General features: G+C 39.1%; 1 protein-coding gene across 7 annotated transcripts in view; it reads left to right on the forward strand.

The window, feature by feature from the left end:
* Positions 1-21,775, forward strand: part of TRIP12 (thyroid hormone receptor interactor 12) — an 80,641-nt gene that overhangs the window by 32,190 nt on the left and 26,676 nt on the right. For 4 of the 7 annotated variants that reach the window (XM_051781915.1, XM_051781919.1, XM_051781917.1 and 1 more), the window contains exons 3-13: positions 3,851-3,976; positions 4,948-5,747; positions 14,389-14,494; positions 15,734-15,870; positions 16,795-16,878; positions 18,255-18,350; positions 19,332-19,480; positions 19,797-19,832; positions 19,919-20,014; positions 20,430-20,522; positions 20,654-20,815. In XM_051781915.1, the coding sequence (XP_051637875.1) occupies positions 3,851-3,976; positions 4,948-5,747; positions 14,389-14,494; positions 15,734-15,870; positions 16,795-16,878; positions 18,255-18,350; positions 19,332-19,480; positions 19,797-19,832; positions 19,919-20,014; positions 20,430-20,522; positions 20,654-20,815 (1,885 nt within the window). The remainder of the gene's footprint in view (positions 1-3,850; positions 3,977-4,947; positions 5,748-14,388; positions 14,495-15,733; positions 15,871-16,794; positions 16,879-18,254; positions 18,351-19,331; positions 19,481-19,796; positions 19,833-19,918; positions 20,015-20,429; positions 20,523-20,653; positions 20,816-21,775) is intronic. The other 3 variants (XM_051781921.1, XM_051781922.1, XM_051781920.1) reach the window with 2 other exon arrangements.

The raw sequence follows: 21,775 nt of genomic DNA on the forward strand, positions 1-21,775 counted from the left end.
ACTTTTTACTAATGCTGCAAGCATTGTTAGTATTTTATTAGTGGCATTAATTGCCAGTGGTGCTTTTCTTTTAACCTGCATATTAGCCTTATGAAATCTTTAGGAACAACAGTATTTAAGTAGGATATCAGTTTGACATAAATGACTGCTATGCTGTTGAGTTGTGTATGAAAGTAGGATACTTCATAAACAAATTTTAATTATTTTTGAAATATAATACATACATGTTCGTGTGCATATGGGATTGAAGACTAAATGATAGATGAGATCCTCGTTGGCTGCATGTAGGATGTTGTTATAAGCAGAAAGAATGCTTTTGTCAGTTATACTGCTTTTGTTCTGAACAGGATTGGTTTTGGACCAGTTTTGGTAATATGTTAAACTGTTAAAAACTTACCTGTGACAAACTAAATTTAATATTTGTGTTGGTGTGGAAGACAGGTGGAGTATTTCTGAGGAAAGCAAATAGGTGTTTTTCCATAGCTTTTTCATCTGTGCTGCTGCTTTTTTTTTAGTCTCATTTTTGACAGAAGTAAGAGTGGTTAGTTTTTGCAGACTTAATGTTTGGAAGCATTTAATAGCTCTTTCTCAGCTGCTGAGAAAAATTACTTAGATGAAACACTTTGTTTATTAACTAACTTCAAAAGGTACTTTTTTTTTAATATGCACAGAGTAACTCTTTGAGAACAGGTTCTTTATTATGGTTTTGCTCAGGGCTGACGTTTTCCACCATATTGTTTATATAACACAGTGAGCTAAATGGTGGTTTGCTTGTCAACTTGTATGTGTGCTTCTCTAAACTTGAATGTCTGCCTGTGAATTACAATGTGTATCAGCAGACAGCTTTGCCCAGCTGAGTGAAGCCTCAGAGTGGTTTATGAAACTGTCTTTAAGTTGGGGGAGAGGTGGAAGGAAAACTAAAAACTCTATGAAGCAACACTTGAAGGTGCAGCAAGAGCTCAGTCTTTCTGGACCTGCCCCTGAGAGTGGAAAAGGACAAACACAAGCTCATAAATACTTACCTTGTCATTTTTTGTCATTAATGAGGAACTTAGGCTCTCAAAATACTTGTTGCTGGAATGTTGCTTTAAATGAAGATTCTTAATGAATGATACATTAATGGAAAAGACTAAAGAGCTTGTAATGGTAAGTTCCAAGTGGAAAGCCTTGGATTATGGACAAGAGTACAGGTAGTTTACAACCTTGAAAAGAATTGGCCTTCCAGCTGCTCATGGATCCTTCATGGCCCTTGGTTGTACTCCAGCCACCACTCTCTGTGTCGAGCTTTACAGACTGTTATGCTTTTGTATGTAAGTTAGCTTTTTGAAGGAGGCCTTAAACAAGCTGTCACAACTTCAGTATAAATTGGGACTATGATGCTTGCTGGTTGGTGTATGGTTAAAGTTCTTTTACCTTAATCCTGCAGACTCTCCAAGTTGTCAGGCTTCTTGCTATTGTATAGACCTTATAGAAGGGTAATTAATGTCATGTTCCTTTTAACTGACATGCTACTGCATGCACAGTTGTTATTGTCTTGTGTACCTTTTCTTTGGAACACGTGCAAGGTGAGTGATTAAACTCAGAGGGAGAAGAGAAAGCACAGTAGGTCTTTAAAAATGAAATAAAAAAAATTCCCATCAGTTTTAAACTCCCCATTTGTTGCATTTCTAGAGTAACTTTTCTGCTCAGTGTTTTTACTGATCATTTCACGGATAAAGAAAAAGTAAATGCGAGTATTCTGCATGAGGCAGCATTCATCATCCCTAGGATATGGTTGTAGCTTTAGTAGTCCACATAAATTGGATGTTGTTATGAAACTGTATTTGTAAAACTTGTAAGAATCCAAAGGGTTTAAAGGTGAAAGGGGAGGAGCCTGAAACAAGTGGAAACTCTTCAGTGCATGTTTTGCATGTATTGCTTTAGCAATATTTTAGTTGAAAAGATCTTCAATTATTATGTTCTGTGAATATCTAAAGCAAAACAAAAATCTTTAAGGGAAAATAACCTTTTAAAATACACTTCAGAATAAGTGAACTCTGATCAGTTTAGCTTACATAAAAAATGAGATTCCTGCCAAGTGTAAATTATGTAATAACGTCTGTTACTCCCATAATAAAAACACTTCAAGGGGAAAATTAAATTTCACGCCTTAATCTTTTGTTGGGAAAAGGAAAATCCAAACACTGAGGATTGGGTGAAACATTCCCAAGTTTACCTTGATGGAGTTTGCTGTTGTGACCTAGAGATCTAACTATTTTGTGTCACTTGCTTTTGATAGTAAAAATTACTTCTTATAGTATGATAAATCAAAACAAATTACTTCTTGAGTATGGAGAAGATGCTGTTAATTTAATCTTTGCAGACTGTCATGCTCTTAGAAAGGTGAGCATATTATTATCATCTGGGTGGTTGGACTTGGTACTTGTTTTCTATGGACATTGAAGTTTTTGTTGAAGTCCTGAAGAGGGTAGTGAAGCTTTCTGGTCAGTAGTAAAATTAGCTTTGCTTTCGCTACTGGATTTCTGGCATTTGGTTGGAAAAAACTGTTTGAAAGCTTGTGGAACTCTACTACTGCCACTTAGTCTGTTGGCCTAAATTTTGTGATGTTTGGGGTCATGGGTTGAAGCAGGACATTTAAATTGGAAGTCAGTGTTCCTCCCCTTACACCTTAGCATTCAGATGTTTGCAGAGCTCAACTCAAAGGAGTAGATAGCTGAGGTTAATAACATATAAACATATAATCAAGAGTTCTTCAACTTTGAAACTTTGAACTTCTTTCAGCGTTAATACTAGACTAGTTTGAGGTTTAATAAGGGTTGGTGGTGCTTGATGGTTCTCTGTAGCTATGAAATGTGCAGTGGAGTTTTCCTGGTGGTACCTGAGTCAAAAGTGTGTTCTATCCAGGGAAGTGCAAGTGAGATGTCCCTTGCCTCAGCAATTATTTATACTGTCCTGTTCTAAATGCTGATGAGCTCTTTTCTGAGTCTTGCAGGTGGTAATTCCAAGTGGTTTTGAAGCTAAATGTGGAATATGTGAAGATGTAACTTAAGTCTTAAATTTTATCCATGGTATAGTATTATCTTTGTCCTTCAGTCAGAGCTCATACAATTTTTGCATGCAGCTGAAGGCTGCTTGGAAGGCCTCTTGTAGCTTATCTGTGTGAAACTCATTCCTATCTCTGACATCACAGGTTTCCTGTCTCATCTGACTGCCTTCATTGGTAGCATGTGTTTCTTCATTCTTCTTTCCTCTTCATTCCTCAGCTGTTACCACACAGCTCTCAATCCTCTGAACTGGTGGATCTGCAGCCAGAAAATAACTGGTAGGGTTGAGATTTCCTACCAAGTGAAACTGGCTGCATTCCTATTCTGAGCACTTGATTTTTTTTTAAACTGAAGAACAAAGATACAAACTCATAACTGTATAAAGACTTAATGCATGGAATCTCGAGGTAGATGAGTATATATCTATTTTTGAGAAGAGATCTTTGACAGGTGCTCTAGTCATGTGCCTTACTGTGCTAGCTTAATACTTAAGTGAATAATTCAGTAATCTTGCAGATCAGAAAAATTTGAATTTATCTGCACAGCTCAGGAGTTAGATGATGTTTTATTCATTTTAAATGACTAAATAATTGTGTGCCTTACAAAACAGTTACTGGTAGTGATTTGTAACTGCAACAGGTGATTCTTTTGAAATGCTGCTTTAATATTGGGAGCTGATATGGAAAGGTTTGTAGCTGTAAATGAATATTTGTAAATGGCCCAAAAATAAACAATAATTCCACCTACAGGTCTGTATCTGTATCTTGGAATCCTGATAGCTTTCTGTTTTGACTTTCTGCTGACAGGTCACATTTAGGGCAGGCAAAACATAAGGCACATAGCCCTCCTGAGAGTAGAAAATCTATTTCAAAGACACCCAAAGTGCAGTCTAATACTACTTCTGAGCAGTCCAAGGGACACTTTTCTAAAAGGTAATTGTGCTTCATATTCATATGTTAACCAGTGTTATCTGCACTTCACAACTGTGTATAATGTGTTGAGTTATACAGAGTTCTTACACAACGTATGACTAATAGATTTGAACTAATCTAGGTGTTGCATTCACTGGATGTATTTCAGTGTTTCAAATTCTGTTTCTGTTTTGTTTTTCTAATTCACCAACTAAGAGCATTCCATCAGTGATGGGGAGGAAACGATTTCTGCATAACTAGTCCTGGAATACTTGCAAGGTCTTTCTCCCATTCTTCTGCTTCATGTTGGGGGAAGATTGCCCAAGGAGTTTGGAGCAATGTCCAATATGAATTGAAACATGCAATAATCTAAAGTATGCCTGTGTTCAGAGTAATCATCTTGGTATTGCTTTGTCTGCTCTTCATATGCTTCTGCTATTTACACACTGGAACAGTTTCCTATCATGTAGAAGAGAATTTTGCCATTTCTGTGTGTGATTCACTACCTCAATTTCGAGATTGATGAGAAACTATCCTTTCATTAAGAGCCTTTCTTGAACTAGAATCCAGTTATGACTAGTTATGCATTACTGAACACTCCTTACTCTCTTGTGGAACTTACATTCTCAAACATTCAGATAACACCTTCATGGCTTGATTTTTTTGTTTGTTTGTTTTTTTAAATCAGTTTGTACCAATATACATAAAAAAGTAAAATCAATTCAAGTTATAACTTCCTCTTTAGAAGGCAGTCTACTGTGCTTTTATTTTGCAATTTGTTTAGTTTTTATGCTAGCAAGTATGTGCAATATGATTGTTCTCATACAAGCATGTTGTGGCATTGTTTTTGTTTGTTTCAATGTTAACCTAATCAACAGTTTCTTACGTGCAGTTTCCTTTATTAGAGAATGATGACATTTATCATGCAAAACTGTTACAACTGTGAGGTTTCCTGAGTTCAGCACTAATGCTGTTCCTGCTTACTTCTACAGAGGCTGTAGTTCATCTGCTGTTTTAATACCACAACAAGAAGATCCAGAGAGAGTCAATACTTCAGAAAAGCAAAAAACGGGGCAAGTGCCTAAGAAAGACAATTCTCGAGGAGTTAAACGCAGTGCTAGTCCAGATTACAGGAGGACCAATTCTCCCAGCTCTGCTAAAAAACCCAAAGCACTTCAACACACTGAAACTTCCTCGGAAACCAACAAGCCACATACTAAGTCTAAGAGAAGACACTCAGACCAAGAACAGCCCAAGTCTACACAATTGCCATCAACAAGCAAGGCTCACACCAGAAAGGGTGGAGCTGCTGGTAGCTCCCGAAGTCAGAAAAGGAAAAGGACAGAGAATCTGTCTTGTATAAAGAGTGGGTCATCAGTTGAATCAACTGGCGCTGAAGAGAAGTCGGCAAAAGTCTCCAAGCTGGCTTCAAAATCGGTGACCTCAGCCAAAGCTGGGTGTAACACCATCACCGATTCTTCTTCTTCAGCTTCCACCTCCTCCTCCTCTTCTGCTGTTGCCTCTGCTTCTTCTGCTGTTCCTCAGGGTGCCAGAGTGAAACAGGGAAAGGACCAGAGTAAGGCTAGACGTTCCCGTTCTGCATCTAGCCCCAGTCCCAGAAGGAGTAGCAGGGACAAAGAACCGAGTAAAACAGGTGGCTCTTCAAAGTTTGACTGGGCTGCTCGATTCAGCCCCAAAGTCAGTCTGCCCAAAACAAAACTGTCTCTACCAGGCTCTTCCAAGTCGGAGACATCAAAACCTGGACCTTCAGGACTACAGGCTAAGCTAGCAAGTAAGTTGTTCTTTTGTGGAAGAATAAGCACATGTGTTTTAAAATCAAGTCTTCTAAAAAAATACTTCTGTTTTCAAGCTTCTTGGGATCTTCCTAGTAACTTTTAGTGTGTTCTGCTGAGTTTTTAAGTAACACTGTGACTGAAACAATTTACAGCTAAAGCAGATGATTTTAGTGCAGTCAGCATTCTGTAAATTTAAGTTGCTTCTCTGTCTTTCAAATTGATTTTAAAAATAAAATATATGCCAAATAATTGAATGTTGTGATGGGGACATATACGTTATAAAACACTCTTGATTATATTCTTCTTGTCAGATTTTTTTTTCCTCGTTTTCTTAAGCCTTCTGTCCCAAAGTGGGAACGATAACTGCTGGAAAACAAGTACATTGTATGTGGTTTCTTCTTTCAAACCTGCCTTCCTAATTTTTCATTGCTGTGAGACTCTCTGATGTTACTTTAAGAACAGTAATCTTGTAAGCCTGGTGTACCTAGTGCTGGGGATGTTAGTCACTTTATCTTTTAGGTTCTCACAAAGTATGTCTTCTTTTTGGTGCTGAATTTGAATAGCAGGTGCCATTGTTGGACATGGTCTCTAACAAATACAGGCTGTTTCCAAGCAGAACACCTGCTTGCTATAGATATGCTTGTAGCTCTGCTGTCTTGAGCAATTTTTTTTTTAAATGCATTATGCTGCCTTCGTGTGCTGAATGATTTATTTACAGCATGTATTCTCTAAAATGTAAGAAGTTGGATTCCTAAGCTTGCTTACAAAGTTCCTTTACAAAGGAATTGTGTGCATGAACCTGTGGACTGTTGTGCATGGTCACAAGTACCTGTCCCAGCTGGGGCACATCTGTAGCTAATACTAATGCAGGAAATAGGTGGAATAAACAACAGCAACTGATTGTCTTCCTGTATAATCAACATGGGTCAATTAAATCTAACAGGTATGTTTTGGATAACTTGCATGACTGGAGTATTGGTTCTGGAATGACCTAACCTAAGGGGTGAAGAATGGCATTGGGGAAGTGGAGAGGACTTACTTGCTTTACAGCAAAGTTTGGGGTTTTTTTCTACCTGCTTCCTGGTTCAAGAATTTACTGGGTGATGAATTCCAGAATCAAAACTCTGAATTTGCACAGGGTGGAATGAGGGGGAAGTGAGGAGGAGTCAGGCAACAACAGGAACAACCAACAAGTTCTTGGCGAAGTCAGGCTACAGACAGCTTTTTAGAAATGGAAAAAAAAGCGATAGGGACAAGAGAGAATTTGCCTCCAACAAGTGAACAACAAGAAGGTGAAGGCAGAGAGTAATTCATGTGATAAGTTACAAAACTTCAGCAAAGAGTGAAAAGGGGAAGGGGGAAATAGCACAGTGTAAGGGGTGGGGTGGGGTGTGTGTTCAGGAGCTTGAAAAACAGTGTTGAGAATGAGCCTAAACTGTCTCCACAAAGGCTGTACTGAGAAAGCCAGTTTGGCTTAACTTTCAGGTCATGAAAGAGCTAAAGTTATCTTTTGGAAAAAGCTAAACTTCAGTTCAACTAAAATGTTCAAGTCCTATGTGACAAAACCAAGTTGTTGTGGATTGTAGAGGTGTGTGTGTAAGTATAAAATGTCACCGGTAAGGGGCACAAAGCACAGTGAGAGATGTTTCTAGAAGCAGTAGAGGATCAGGTTATTTTATGTAGAGGGCATCCTACTTTGAGGTAGGGGAAAAGTGCTAACAGGTGATACTTGGAAGTCTAAAATGTCTAATGCCTCTTTATTTTACCATAGATTACAGCAAAACTTATTCCAATAAATATAATTAATCACTGAATATCACTAAGAGTAAGAGAGCTCAACTTAAAAGTGTTAAACTATGATACTTTCAGATAGTCTCAGTCTTTCAAATAGTGCTCTTTGACAACAGGTTGAAATGATCTTGGAAGCAATAGTAAAGATTGTTAGCTTAGCCCTTTTTTAAAAACAAGCTTGTGTGACAGCTTCAAAATATTGGGACGAATTTGAAGTATTTTAACAAAATACACATTTTGGATAATGCTGAGAAGTGTCATGAAAATATGAAGACAATAACCATGGGTTGGTTTTTAAGAAAGACTGGATAAGTTCAAATTTATTTTCTGTAGCAGGCCAGTAGCCTTAGAGGATAAGGGAGCAGAAGCAGATGATGTCTGGCACAAATATTAACACCCTAAAGCTTTCTAAAGCAGTAAGGCAAACAGTGATCTTGATGAAATTGGGGTGTACACTGTCTGCCTGGAAACATGTCCTTAGAAGTCATAGTAATCCTGTGTAGAAACTGAAAGCTTAAACTCAGTAGGCTTGTATAGGTGTATACTATGAAACACATACTTGAAGAAGATGGAACTAGGACTTATAGAACTAGTGGGAGATAAGCAAAAAGCCAAACATTCTAGAATGAAAAGTGGGAGGAGAGGGGAGATTATTCAGGCTAACATAAAGTCATAGAGGGATTTGGGTTGAAGAGATCTTAAAGGTCATCTCATTCCAACCCCCCTGCCACAGCAAGGCCACCTTCCAGGTTGCTCAGAGCCCCATCCAGTCAGCCATGGCTATATAAATGCAATGCTGTTCCCTTCTGGGTGTTGCAGTTCAGGAAGTACAGGAAGTATTATTAGATGTTGTGATCTTTAAGGGAAAAACAAGAAGAGCTGATCTGGCTTACTCTGCTGAAGACAAGAACAAGGAGGAACATGGTTGCCATCTTTGCAGAAGGTTTTCACATGGTGGAGGAGAATACCCTGAAGTTTCTTGTCCAGTCCTCACTGGATAATTAATAGGTTTTAAATCCAGCCAAGGTGACTTTCAGAGTGTTAGCTACACAGCATTCTCTGTAACTGAGCAGTGACATCACTGAATAACAGCTATGCAATATGTTGGAATAATAAAAACAGGCTAGACTAAAGTTTTTCGCATCTATTTGAGTAGCTGAATATTTCTTCATGGGGGGGGCAAAAGAGGAAGAAAACAAGTTTCTCATTTTGCTCTCTTGATTTGACTATTTTCACATCCCTTTCAATCCGTATATGTTGTAGGGGCTTTTTAAATATTGCAAATTGGGTCATCTTCCTGATTATGTAACAATATAAAAACAGTAATTATGTTTCCATTATTAGGGAAATCTTTGCTGTCCTTTGTGTAGTGTCTTGTGGCCCTTAAGTAGGAGGAAGCTGGAAACTGTGGCTGGGACAGTGCTGAGTGCAGGGTAACATAGGGTAGCTGTCCCTGACTGAGAAAACTCTACCTAATGCTGTCAGATCTGGGGGGCTAGAGGGATTGTTGGGATACACTGAAAAGCCACATGAACATAAACACAGAGTGTGAGTGGTGTAGAACTCCTGGCTTTGAGGGATTTGACAGAGGTGAGGAGAAAAGAGTCTGAAAATAGCTCTGAATTAGTTTATTTGGGATTGTGGGTGACAGTGCTGGCTTGGGTGATGGTTGTTGGAGCCTTGGGGTTGTGGACTTGGGATTGAGGAAGTAAGATGGCTGACTTGGAGATAATTGCTGTAATTGTGGTGATGGGCTGTGTGGGACCATAATCAAGAGCTGAGGGTGTCTGGGTTGGTCCTGAGGGAGGGTAATAATGGAATATTAGAATGACAGGAGGCTGTCTTACCTTCCACTGCCACAGCTCCTTCACCCTATCTCAGTGAGGAGAGCAGACCAGCACAGGAGCCAATCTTAAATCTTAACTTCCAATCTTAACCAGTAAATCTCTCCTGATTACCTTTCTGAACTGCAAATAAAGGGTTTTCTGGGTTATGAACTGTGAAAGTTTGACTAACTTTGTTTTGACTTGGGTGATACACTGACTCAAGTGATCGCAGTACAGCTGCATTCAGAACTTGTTTCTTTCACACAACAAAATATGTCTTTAAAAAAAGTGCTGACCAGGAAACAGACTTAGATGTGAAGTTGTTAAGATTTTTCTAGTTTGATTTCTGTTAGGCTGCGCTATTTCAGGTTTAGCCTGTTTGAGTCTATTTTCCTTCTGACTCATAAACATGAGTGTTTGGCATGCAAATAGGATGATGTCAGGGCACAAGCAATATGTGCCTCTTAGTTTTGAAGTTTTGGCAGGTATTGAATGTGAACTGCTTAAATGTAATTTTCTTTTCATTTATTGAAAGTCCATGTCTGTTCATAACTTTTACTAAAACAGATCTCCTTGGCTTTTCCTTGGCTGAGGGAATTGGGTTAGAGATCACTTAGGTAAATTTGACACCCACAAACCCTCCATGGGATGTACCTACAGGTGCTGAGGGAGCAGGCAGATGTTACTGCTGAGCCACTCTCCATCTTCTTTGAAAGATCACAGAGAACAGCAGAGGTGCCTGAGGACTGGAGGAAAGCTGATGTCACTTCAGTCTTCAATAAGGGCAAGAAGGAGGACCCAGGAAAACCATAGGCTGGTCACCCTCACCTCTGTCCCTGGAAAGATGATGGAACAGCTCGTGCTGCATGTCATCTCTAAGCATATAAAGGAAAAGCTTATCGTAGTAATCACCAAGGGGAAATAATGCTTAGCCAGTCTGATAGTCTTCTATGATGGCTGGGTAGATGAGGGGAGAGCAGTGGATGTTGTCTGCCTTGACTTCAGTGAGGCTTTGGACACTGTCTCCCATAACATCTTCATAGGTAGCACAGGAAGAGTGAGTAAGATGAGTGACAGTGAACTGGACTGAGAACTGACTGAATGGCAGAGTTCAGAGGGTTGTGATCAGCTACACCATGTCCAGTTGGAGGCCTGTAGCTCACAGCATTCCACAGGGATCAGTACAGGGTCCAGTCCTGTTCTACTTGTTTATCAGTGACCTGGATGAAGTGTCAGAATGCACCCTCAGCAAGTTTGGAGAAGATACAAAAGAGAGAGGAGTGGCTGACACAGCAGAAGGCTGTGCTGCCATTCAGTGAAAACTGGAGAGTTGGATGGAGAGAAACCAGCTGAAGTTCAGCAAAGGCAAGTGTAGGATCCTGCACCTGGGGAGATACAACCCCAGGCACCAGTGCATGTTGGGGGCTGATCTACTGGAAAGCAGCTCTGTGGAGAAGGAGCTGGGGGGGGGTCCTGGTGGACAAGCTGTCCATGAGCTGGCGGTGTTGTGCCGTTGTGGCCAAGAAGGCCCGTGGTGTCCTGGGGTGCATTAGGAAGAGCATTGTCAGCACATGAAGAGAGGTGATCCTGCCCCTCTACTCTGCCTTCATGAGGCCTCACTTGGAGTGCCATGTCCAGTTCTGGGCTCCCCAGTTCGAGAAAGACAAGGAACTACTGGGAAAGGTTCAGTGGAGGGCTATGAAGATGATTAGAAGACTGAAGCATCTCATGAGGAAAGGCTGAGAGAGCTGCACCTGTTTAGCCTGGAGAAGAGATGACTTATCAATGCATGGCTCTATATAATACAGAAATAGTGCTGAATAAATAACTTCTGGAGATGAACATAAATCTATTCCTCTGAAATCCCTTGCTGTCTGTGGCAATATGACTGATGCTTTCCTTCATCAGGGAGTCACAGGGCATATCTAATCTCATTTCTCTTGCGCTGATTGTGCCCTATTTGCCAGTGAAGGCTTGCAACTTTTAGCCTCCTGCAAGTCCTCTAGACGCAGGACTAACTTTCAGTTGGGAGGCTGTGTTGGCCATCCCAAATTCTGATGACAGTGCAAGTGAAATGAAGAAGGTTTAATCTGAAGAAATTAAGTCTTGAAGTTTTGGTATTGGGAAGACTCAGAGAATTCACAAAAGATGCAGGTGGTAAGATTGACTTAAGAAGCCTTTGTAAACAATGAACTTTTAAGGGCAGAGAATGGCAATGAACAGCAGGGAGAGACGATCTGGAACGTCTTTCTTTGCTTCTTTTGTAGCCTTAGAAATTAATAGGGGGAGGATGAAGCTCAAATGTGCCCTGGTAGATGCATCAGACATAGAGAACTAAAGACTTGGGAAAAGAAACGTGCACAGAGATCTGACAAGTAGAACATTCTTGAGCAGCAAGAGAAAATGCGCTCAACTCTTCCAAGAGCTCAGGCTGGGGTGTATTCTGCAGCTCACCCACCAAATGGTAACCAGGTAACTACCTTCTCTACAACTGAGGTAATTATTGAGGTAATTCAGTTTAAAGAGATGGCTCAGCTAATTTAATGTCTCTTAGTGAAAAGGGACAACCCATTTTATAGCTTCTTTGCTCTACTATGGTGTCTGCTCATCCGACCCTTGTAAAGCAAGCTCAGCTTGCCAAACTGGCAGAATACTAAAAGAAGAAAATGTGTGTCAGGTGTGCACTTTGTACATCTTGGGACTGATTTGGGGACAATAAGACATGAGTGAGTGTGCCATACTGTTAAAAAACAGTAAGTTGTTAAGCTAGCTCTGCTGCTTTGTGAAACCTTTGCCCTTAGCAGAAATCCTGTTCTGATCCATTAAGTCAATCTTATGTCACTTACAGTGAATGTGTGGTGTGTCATTGGTGGCCTGTTACTAAGCTAATAAGGTACCTGGTGTTAAGGTCTGACTGCTTGGAAATGATGACCCACAAATTTGCAGTAATAAATGGTGAGCTACCATAAAGGATGAAAATGTGAATTTTTTCCCAGTGAACTCTACTGTAACAAGATGATTGATTTATTCTTCTAAATGTAAAGCAAAGGTACATTTCACTTAGAATTTTACTGTAGAGTTACAGGGTTTGAGTAGCCTACTTTTCCATGTGTTCCATATGTTACATATGGAAAAGCATACCTCTGAACCCAGAGGGGTAAACATGTTTTGCCTGTGGAGTACTACAGTGCTATACCTAGAGCCAGTTAAAGCATGCATTCTCTGGTGTGAAATACAACCAGCTTTGAGGGAAGTTCTGCTGTACCTTTGGACTTCTACTACTTGAGAAACTTAGCTACGACATGGGATCCTGCTGCAACTGTTTCAAGTGATTTTTGTCTTGTATCTCTATGACACTTTTCTTTCTCTTGTCACCCCTCACAAGTATCTCACTATATGTACCTAGTGTTGGTGTAATTGTGTATTTCTACTGTAGCAACTTCAACTTATTTTTGGTTTCAAAGCTTATGTAGTAAGCATGCCACTGCTTCTTGAACACTTGAAAAAGCTACATATTTTGTTCTATATGTACAGACCATCTGAAAATTCAAGTGGCTGGCCTGCTTCAGTTCAGTGCTTGGTGGCTTTTAAATACAATACCCTGTTGTGTTCTTAAGGTTACCATATTTCTTGGGTTGGTAAGCCAAGTGTGTGGTAAATCTGTGAATATCAGGTTAACATTCATCTGCATGGAACTTACCTGCACACAGATTGTGTTCCCAGTCAGATGCACTGTAGTGTTTGAAAGGACACACTGTTGGCCAGGTCAGTAGTAGCTTTTCAGATCAGTTTACCTTTTCTGTTAAATATCCAGTCAGAGGCTGCATAGTTATTACATCCCTCAGTACCACAACTTTGCATTCCTAGGATGTTTTAGGATTAAGGAAGTAGACAGGAGCCAGTTTGATAAGTACTGAACTCAAACACATTGCATGTTTAAAGGTGTTTTATTTCTGCTTTGTTGCCAGAGGGGGGAGCAGTGATCTAACCTCCTCATCTCTTCAAAATTATTTACATCTCTTCTAGTAATAGTATGTCTGAACTTAATGTTATAAATTTCTCTTTCATTTTATTGACTTATTGTAGAGGTAAGAGGAGCACTGCAGTGTCAAATTGAACCTGATAAAGATTTTTAATTTTGACATTTAAATTATCAGTTTTCCAGTTTGGAAGCTGCTATGGGATATTTCAACCTGATAATAAGCTTGCTGAGAATGTTGTGTCACGTGGGTTTTTTTTTGTGTGCTTAAGATTTACCTGGCTCTGTGGTGGGATGTCATCAGAACAATGGCTTTGTAACCTAGAGCAAATTAGTATCAACTGGGTCATTTTCAACAGTGCAAATACTTGTAAATTAAAAACTTGAACTCCATTTCCAAAGCCTTGAGGATATGCTTGATTATTTTCATCAAAGGAGGCCTCATGACAGAGGGGCTGGAGGGGTGTAGTTGAAATAGGAACGCAAATAATACACGATAGACCTCAGCACTGGCAGTGCTTGACTCCAGGAGGGGAGCGTGGTTTTGATTTAATACAGTTATTTTAAAGCCAGAGTAATGTGAATAAAAGTGACCAAAAATTGAGATCACAACCACCACTGCCCTCCCTCCCCAAAGTGTAATTTCTTTTCATTTTTAAGACTAAAGCATCTTCTTGTGTTTGGACATCAACATGTGGAAATAATAAACTTGTATCCCATAATTTGTTACCTTTTTAGCATAAGAAAGACTTAGAAGCTCTTTTGTAACCATAGTATGTATTTTAGGAAAAGGTACCTGCGTAACAACTTGGAGTTTAGTGTTACTTAGCTTAAAATAATAAGTAAAAGTAAATGCCTGAACTTTTCTTTGACTGGTCTAGCAGTTCAGTGTCAGGTGACTAAAAGCTGAGGTGGGCTTAGTGTGGTTCTTATGTAGAAGCTTTTCTTCTGCGTGGAGGTTTCCCGTACAGGAGAATTTCTTTGTAGAACTGCTGTGTATTTAAAGACTGATTTCCTCTCAATTCTTTACATATTGCATAGGTCTAAGAAAATCTACGAAGAAGCGCAGTGAATCACCACCTGCTGAGCTCCCCAGTTTGCGGCGGAGCACACGGCAAAAGACCACGGGCTCCTGTGCTAGCACCAGGTACAACTTCAGCAAACCAATTTCTGCAGTGAATTGATGCTGATGTCACTTGCATGCATGAAAACTGGCCTTGTCTATCTCCTGCTTGGCTGTTGTAAAAGTAGCTGTAGCTTTGATGGCTCTGTACACCAGTGTCATGGATACAACAAAGGATTGGTCACCAGCAGACTTCCAGTATGTCCCTCATCTCTGGAGGTGGAGGGAAAGAAACACCCAAAGTCAGTGTCACAAACTTAAGTAATCCTGTCCTTAGGGAGGTTTTTTTAAAAAAGATACTTAACACAGAGAATGAGAGAGAGTGCTGAGCTATTGTCCATCATGACTAGTAAAATAGATGCTTGTTTTGAAAAACAAGACTTCATGGTACCACATAGCAGTCTGTTTTAATAGTGTGCACTGTTAAGCTGACTCAGCTTGTCAGCAGCTTCGTCTGAACAATACTACATTTAAGTGCTTAGTATACTTCCTAATGCAGAGGAAAATTAGCCCTGAATTAGTTATTTTAAACAGCTGGTAGATTAAGTGGGAGGGGAGAGTTAATGTGTCCTGTGGTGCAAAAAACTTTTGTGGCTGTATAGATTCTGGAACTAGACCTAGGAAGCCTGAACAAGTTTTATTTTTGTTCTTATGCCTAGACTGTGTTTAGTAGTTCCAGCAATACTTTTTTTTCCCTCTTCCACACCATAAAAAAAACCCACTTCTGAAACCTCGGTTCTGTTGTCAAGTGGGCATTTCAATTTGACTGTTTACTTTGTAGGCATATGTATTTGTAGTGATGATGACAGTAGTGTTTAAAACAGCAGATTTAAATAGGCTCATCCCCTCAAACTTATTCTGGCACTGAAAACCATGTTGAGCATCAGAGTCCTCTTAAGAACTTCCTTTAAAGATGGTTACTCTTATTATTGGGCTTCTCAAATGTGTACATGATTTGTAACTAACAGTCACTTTAATCTTGCTCATTTTTACTGTTGTATTTTAGTGTAGACTGCCTCGTTTTGAAGGGTATAATGTAAGGACCCGGCTGTAATCCATTAGTGTAAACAGATCACTGCAGGGTGTGGGCCGAGGAGGGCAAAGAAGGGTTGGATAATTTTGTGACGATTGATTCTTAAACAAATTATTAGTTTGTTTAGTGTTGTGGCAGTGATCTGCATAGATGTTACACAGTCTTGAGTAGACTAATGAATCCCTTGTCATAGTTCATAAGGTCTGAAAGTTTGTTTTTTGAACCTTTAGTCGGCGAGGCTCTGGCCTGGGCAAAAGAGGAGCAGCTGAAGCTCGCCGACAGGAGAAGATGGCTGATCCTGACAACAACCAGGATGGAGTTAACTCTTCAGCTGCACGAACAGATGAGCCTCCCCAGGGAGCTGCAGGTAAGAAGAAATTCCAACTAAAGCATTTTTAGCATAATAATGATGATATAATAATAATAATGATATAGACTTCTTTGCATTTGAAAATAATTAAATGGTTCTGAGTAAGCTCATAAATTATTATGGAAGGATTTTGAGTGAGAGGGATCTTCTCTTTTGAGTTTGGTTTCTTGGCTGTCTGATACATGGGTCAATTATGCTTTCTTGTAGTTTCCAAACTATATTCAATAAACCAGACTTTAGTTTTCAAGCTTCTCTCTCTTTTAAAAAAAGTAACTTCAGCTGATGCTACATAAATTACTACCAACTGAAAAGACACTGAATGGTTTAGAATACAGAAGGCATCGTGTACCTGTAAAAGCTCTGTTGAAATTACTCATAAATATTCTGCAGGTTTTCTGTTGAAATTGCAAGCATTTCTGTACTGGAGAAATTTATAACTAAGTTAAATATTATTACTTGCACAGTCCTATTAAATGATAATTTTATCATCCGGTCCTAATCAGTAGTGAGTTCAAAGGTGCTTTCCAGTAATTATGCTGAATGGTAGAAAATATTAAATGTTCTATGCTTAAAGCCAGCCACATCAGTACTGAAAGTTAAAATTAATGAAAATCTAAGTGCAGTGTAATACTCAATTAAGAAAAGCATAAATTTATTAAGGATACTGGTAAATCTATCTGAAATGTAATTTGTGGATCTAGCTGTACTTTTTCATTATGTTGTGTGGATTTAGCCACTCTCTTCAGCTTTTGGAAAGTACTAGACTGTAGACTGGTCTACTTTGAAATGGAAGTTGTACAGAAGTTGGCTGGTGGCAATGTTATATGCAGAGCACACTTTTGATGGCAGAGACTTTTTTCATGTGAATTTTGTAGCTTTAAAGGCACTGTAATTGTGTTAATCTCTATTTTGTTTCTTTAGCTTCTAGTTCTGTTGCTGGAGCTGTAGGTATGACAACTTCTGGAGAAAGTGAGTCAGATGATTCTGAGATGGGAAGACTACAAGGTATAAAAGTTGTTATTAATTTACCTCTGTTGTTTGCAGCCTATAAGTAGCCATACTTACACAAATTCTGTATTACATGTAGTGGGAAGGCTGTATTTTGTTTCACTGTCTGCGAATGTGTTGCTTTGCTTACAGTAATTCTGAAGTATGGAGTTACAAACCTTAATATACTAAAGATGCAAGAATTTGGAAGTAATGTCTGGAGGGGGTGGCATATTCATTTACATGGTGTATAATACACTACTATTGATGATTTTCTGGGAGGAGGTGGAAGTAGAGAACTGAGAACTCAGTCCCAAGTGTGTAAGCTCAAATATCAAAATAATCTTTGCAAGCATGTTTTCAGTTCACAGGCCAGGTTAAGCCTATTGTACTCTGCCTGCTTCTGGATAACATTTTTTTTTTTTTGTGCTTGTCATTGATACCCATGTTGCTATAAGCTTTGACCAAACAAAATCTGAATGTTCTTAAAATGCTTGCTTTTGTGCTTGGGCTAAAGGACTCCGGTCTCTCAAAACCCAGGAGTACAAACAGGTATAAACTCAGTTTGCATGTCCTGCAATTGGACTAATGATTTTGCTGCTACATTGCAGGGAGTCCTGAGATTATGATCTCCCTTGCAAATGAGAGGTTTTGGTTAATCTGGGTATTTAACGTGAAGTGAGTGCTGTGTCAGTACCAGTTCACTAGCTTGTAGTTCTCAGTAAGCACAGGTATGCATTAGGAATATAGAGCTAAATTGGTTTTCACTATTAATGATTATTTTACTGATCAACAGTAGTCATGATTGCTACAATAAAAATCAGAGTCTGCCAGTTAGTTTAGTTTAAGTAACACTACTGTAAAGTGTTTAAAATCAATCAAAAAAGAAACCCGCTAATAGCTAGCAGAGTTCTTCCCTTTCCTGCACATCAGCAGATAAAGATATGAACCTGTTTTTCAGTGTCATTTTTTTTTTTCAGATTAGTAGTGACATGCAGTTTCTGAAAATGTGAAGATAACCTTAACCTATTTTATGTAGTTTGAGTTCAGATTTGAAATTACAGCCTGGTATATCTGCTATTGTAGCTCTAGACTTACAAGAGTTTAACAGACCAGATTTCTTCTGTGAAATGCATAACTCTGGACACTCAGCGGGTGACTTCTTAAAGGGCCTTAATGCTCTGATACTTACAGAAATGAGTTACTTATCCTCCAAAGGTCATCTTTTCGGTGTTTTTTTGGAAATCAAGGTAGCTGCAGTCATCTAATTCTAATTCTTCTTTCTTAAAATATCAAAATTCTAGCAATCTTAAATGATAACATCATGGAATTTAAGCTTTTAAAAATATTCGTAGAAGCTTTGACAATGGCTGTTATCCTCTGTTTGCTTTTAGCTCTATTAGAGGCTAGGGGTCTTCCTCCTCACCTGTTTGGCCCTCTTGGTCCTCGGATGTCGCAGCTCTTCCACAGGACAATTGGAAGTGGAGCTAGTAAGCAAAGTTTGTCTAATTTGACTTAATTCTTTCCACTTCCAGACTAGTAGAATTCAGCCACTAGTAAATCTAATATTTGTATTAGCTTCATAGTTTAATATTTTACGTGTTGGAGACTTGTATGTCATGATAGTGCTAGACCACCGGTCAAAAATATTAATTTACTTGTCTTCTTTTAAGGAAGAGAAATCTGCTTTAGCTGTATTTCTTTTCTTTTCTTTTTTTGGGGGCATCATAATGTTCCATTCTAGGTGGGGAAGGGAGGGTTCTTGCCTTTTCACCCCTTCCTTATCTTTTTCTTTTGCATGATGGGCTGCTTAACAAAAGACCTCTCCAACCCCCTTGGGTTTTTTGCTAGCTTTAAACAAGTGCTTAAGCTAGCTTTAAAACTACTTGTAGATGTCAGTTCTAAGTTAATGCTGGTTTTAGTTTCAGAAGTGTCTTAAGTTTCAGACAGAAATAATTCCCTTCAGATGGTGTGTCAGTGAGAAAGTGGGTCCTTAGGCTTGTTCCCCCAGGTCTGCATTATGCAGCTGGATGAGATGTGTACCTTCTAGTCTAAGTCTGTTTGGCTTCCCAGGAGAGCCAGAGGCAGCCTGTTACACTGCATGCCAAGGAGAGGATGGGGTCTCATGTGCTGTATGATCTGGGAGGGTGTTGAAAAGTCCTTTGCTTTACAAAGGTGGGGTGGGTGGTGTGGGTTCTGGCACCTGCTGTAGGTTGGCAAGATGGCTGTGAGGAGCAGTGTGGCGGACTCCCTGTGCTGACCAGTCTGCACTGGAAAGACAGCCAAGAGAGATTTTGTCTCCCTTTCCTATCCTACCTTTTTATGACAGGGAAAGGAAGTGAAACTACAAATACAGAGGAAAACAAACTATCTCTGGTCTTCCGCTCTGGCAGAAGTATAGCATAACAGTTCCCTTGAACACTTATGTTTTCTAATATCTTCTTTCCTAATTTTTTTTTCTGGACAACTAGGTTCTAAAGCCCAACAGCTTTTACAAGGTCTCCAAGCCACTGATGAAAGTCAGCAACTACAGGCAGTGATTGAGATGTGCCAGCTGTTGGTCATGGGAAATGAAGAAACATTAGGAGGATTTCCAGTCAAGAGTGTTGTACCAGCTTTGGTAAAGATTTAATCTCATGTTTCTATTGGAGGATATAATATTTCATTCAATATCTTGCTTAATTTTTTTAATTTATATTATATAGACTTCCTTGTAGTTATGCATACGTTTATCACATTATGTGGTTTTGAGGGCAAGTTTTGTGATATTTTGGTAGTCTTGTTAATTCTTTAATAACTCAAGCTTAGGTAGGTTCTTTTGAAACTTACCCACAGTCAAAGTCCCGAGTCAAGCTACAGTAGTGATTTGTACCCTTTTTTACGATGGTACCTAGATAATTTTTTCTAAACTAACAATACTTTTTTTTTAAAAACAGATAACGCTGCTGCAGATGGAGCACAACTTTGACATTGTAAGTAATCTGTAATATTTGAGAAACTTTTGAAATGCAAAAATACGTCATCTGAACTTAAACCCAAATATTTGTTTATTTAATAGATGAATCATGCATGCCGAGCCTTAACATACATGATGGAAGCACTTCCCAGATCATCTGCTGTAGTGGTAGATGCAATTCCTGTCTTCTTGGAAAAGGTAAAATGAAATCAAAACAGCGATAAAATAGTACGAAGAGATTTTAACTTTTGTTTTAACTTTAAGAAATACCATTAAGATAACAGCTTCTTTTCACGGCTTACAAGATAACACATAATGCACGAGAGTCTTTTAAAACCACATTTAATTTTTGTTCCCATCCCTGCTGAGTGGTGCAGTCTGATCCACTGAGAGCTTTTGGTCAGGTTGATGTTGCAGAGGTGCTCTGTAATTGAGCTGTTGTCTCCTGGAGTAGCTTCCTACCCGAGATAACCTAAACTGGCAGGCTTGGTTCCATCTGGCTTCATTAGCATGTGTGTCTTAGTAGAGACTGTCTGTCCCAGTGTTGATGAAGGTGATTGCTTTTACAGATTGGTTTAGAACTTGATCTACAAGCTTTTTTGTTTCCTTGTAGCTGCAAGTTATCCAGTGCATTGATGTGGCAGAGCAGGCGCTTACAGCCCTGGAGATGTTGTCCCGCAGGCACAGCAAAGCCATTCTGCAGGCAGTAAGTGACAAAAACTGCCCTCTTACCTCTGCCATTTCCACATCTTGGTGATCTTCTGTGAAGGTGAAATAAGAAAACAGCTTTCTGTGACTTCAGCAGCACTGAAAGTGAAAATGTTTGTTTTGTTATAGGGTGGGCTGGCAGACTGTTTGCTGTATCTGGAATTCTTCAGTATAAATGCACAGAGGAATGCACTAGCTATCGCTGCCAACTGCTGCCAGAGTATAACACCTGATGAGTTTCACTTTGTGGCAGACTCTTTGCCACTGCTTACACAAAGGTTAACCCATCAGGTAAGAAGCTATTAAAAAATATAAAGTTCTAATTTTTAAGTGAAAGTAGTATAAAGTTGCCTCCAGATACCTAGTTCTTTATTGTGTATTATTTACCTTTGCAATGTGATAATTGTCTTTAAGTTTCTGTACTATCAAGTTGCAATATCCTAATGTGCATATGAGCTTTTTGTTCTTTGTAAGCATGCTGTAAGGATTTGTGACATTATATAAAATGAGGTAAATAAGGTAGTTAAACTTAGAGCATGAATAATAGTGGGTTTGTAGTCCTTGTAAGAACTACAAGGACATCAGAAAGAGGAAGTCTAGTAGTATTACTGTTGTTTTTTTTTCCTTAACAAATGTCTTGCAAGGTTCTCTCCCACTTTTAACTCAGAACAGCTTCAGTTTCAGTTTTTGTGTCCTTTTTCACTGCTTTCACTTTTTGGGAGGGCTTATGGCTTTTAAAAAAAAGTTCCTATTCTTGCACAATAGTTTGAAGTGATAAATCCTAAACCATGGGGCTCCTAAATGCTACCTAACCTGCAAAGTTGTTGTGTTCATAAATGAGCACCTACAAAAGAGATTTCTGATGATCTGCTTGGCTGGCAGATCCCTATTATAAAGATGGAAAATGAGAGGTATATTGTTTGTTAACAAATAAACTTAATGGAAGCTTTCGGGCAATGGTTTTGTGTGTTCTTGTGCTGTTCTTAATTTTGCAAACATCATCTTGCTGAAAGACTATTTGAATCTTTGAAGCAGCCTCACAGAGTCAGTTATCAGCTTTAGATTGTACTTTAGGAGCAGGAAGCACCATTCTTAGCAATAGTAGGGATAGGTACTGATTCCTGCTCTCTGAAGAGAAGCTACAATCCCAAAAAGTAAGATTTCAAGAAGTTTGGAGGTGGAAATTTTCTGGAAAAGAATCTTGAGTTTACTTTTAACAGAATAGTGAAATCGGATAATTGTCTAGTCCTA

The sequence above is a fragment of the Manacus candei genome, unplaced genomic scaffold, assembly GCF_025592945.1.
Source record: "Manacus candei isolate 608988 ecotype Guabito, Panama unplaced genomic scaffold, ASM2559294v1 h1tg000015l, whole genome shotgun sequence".
Lineage (NCBI taxonomy): Eukaryota > Metazoa > Chordata > Aves > Passeriformes > Pipridae > Manacus > Manacus candei.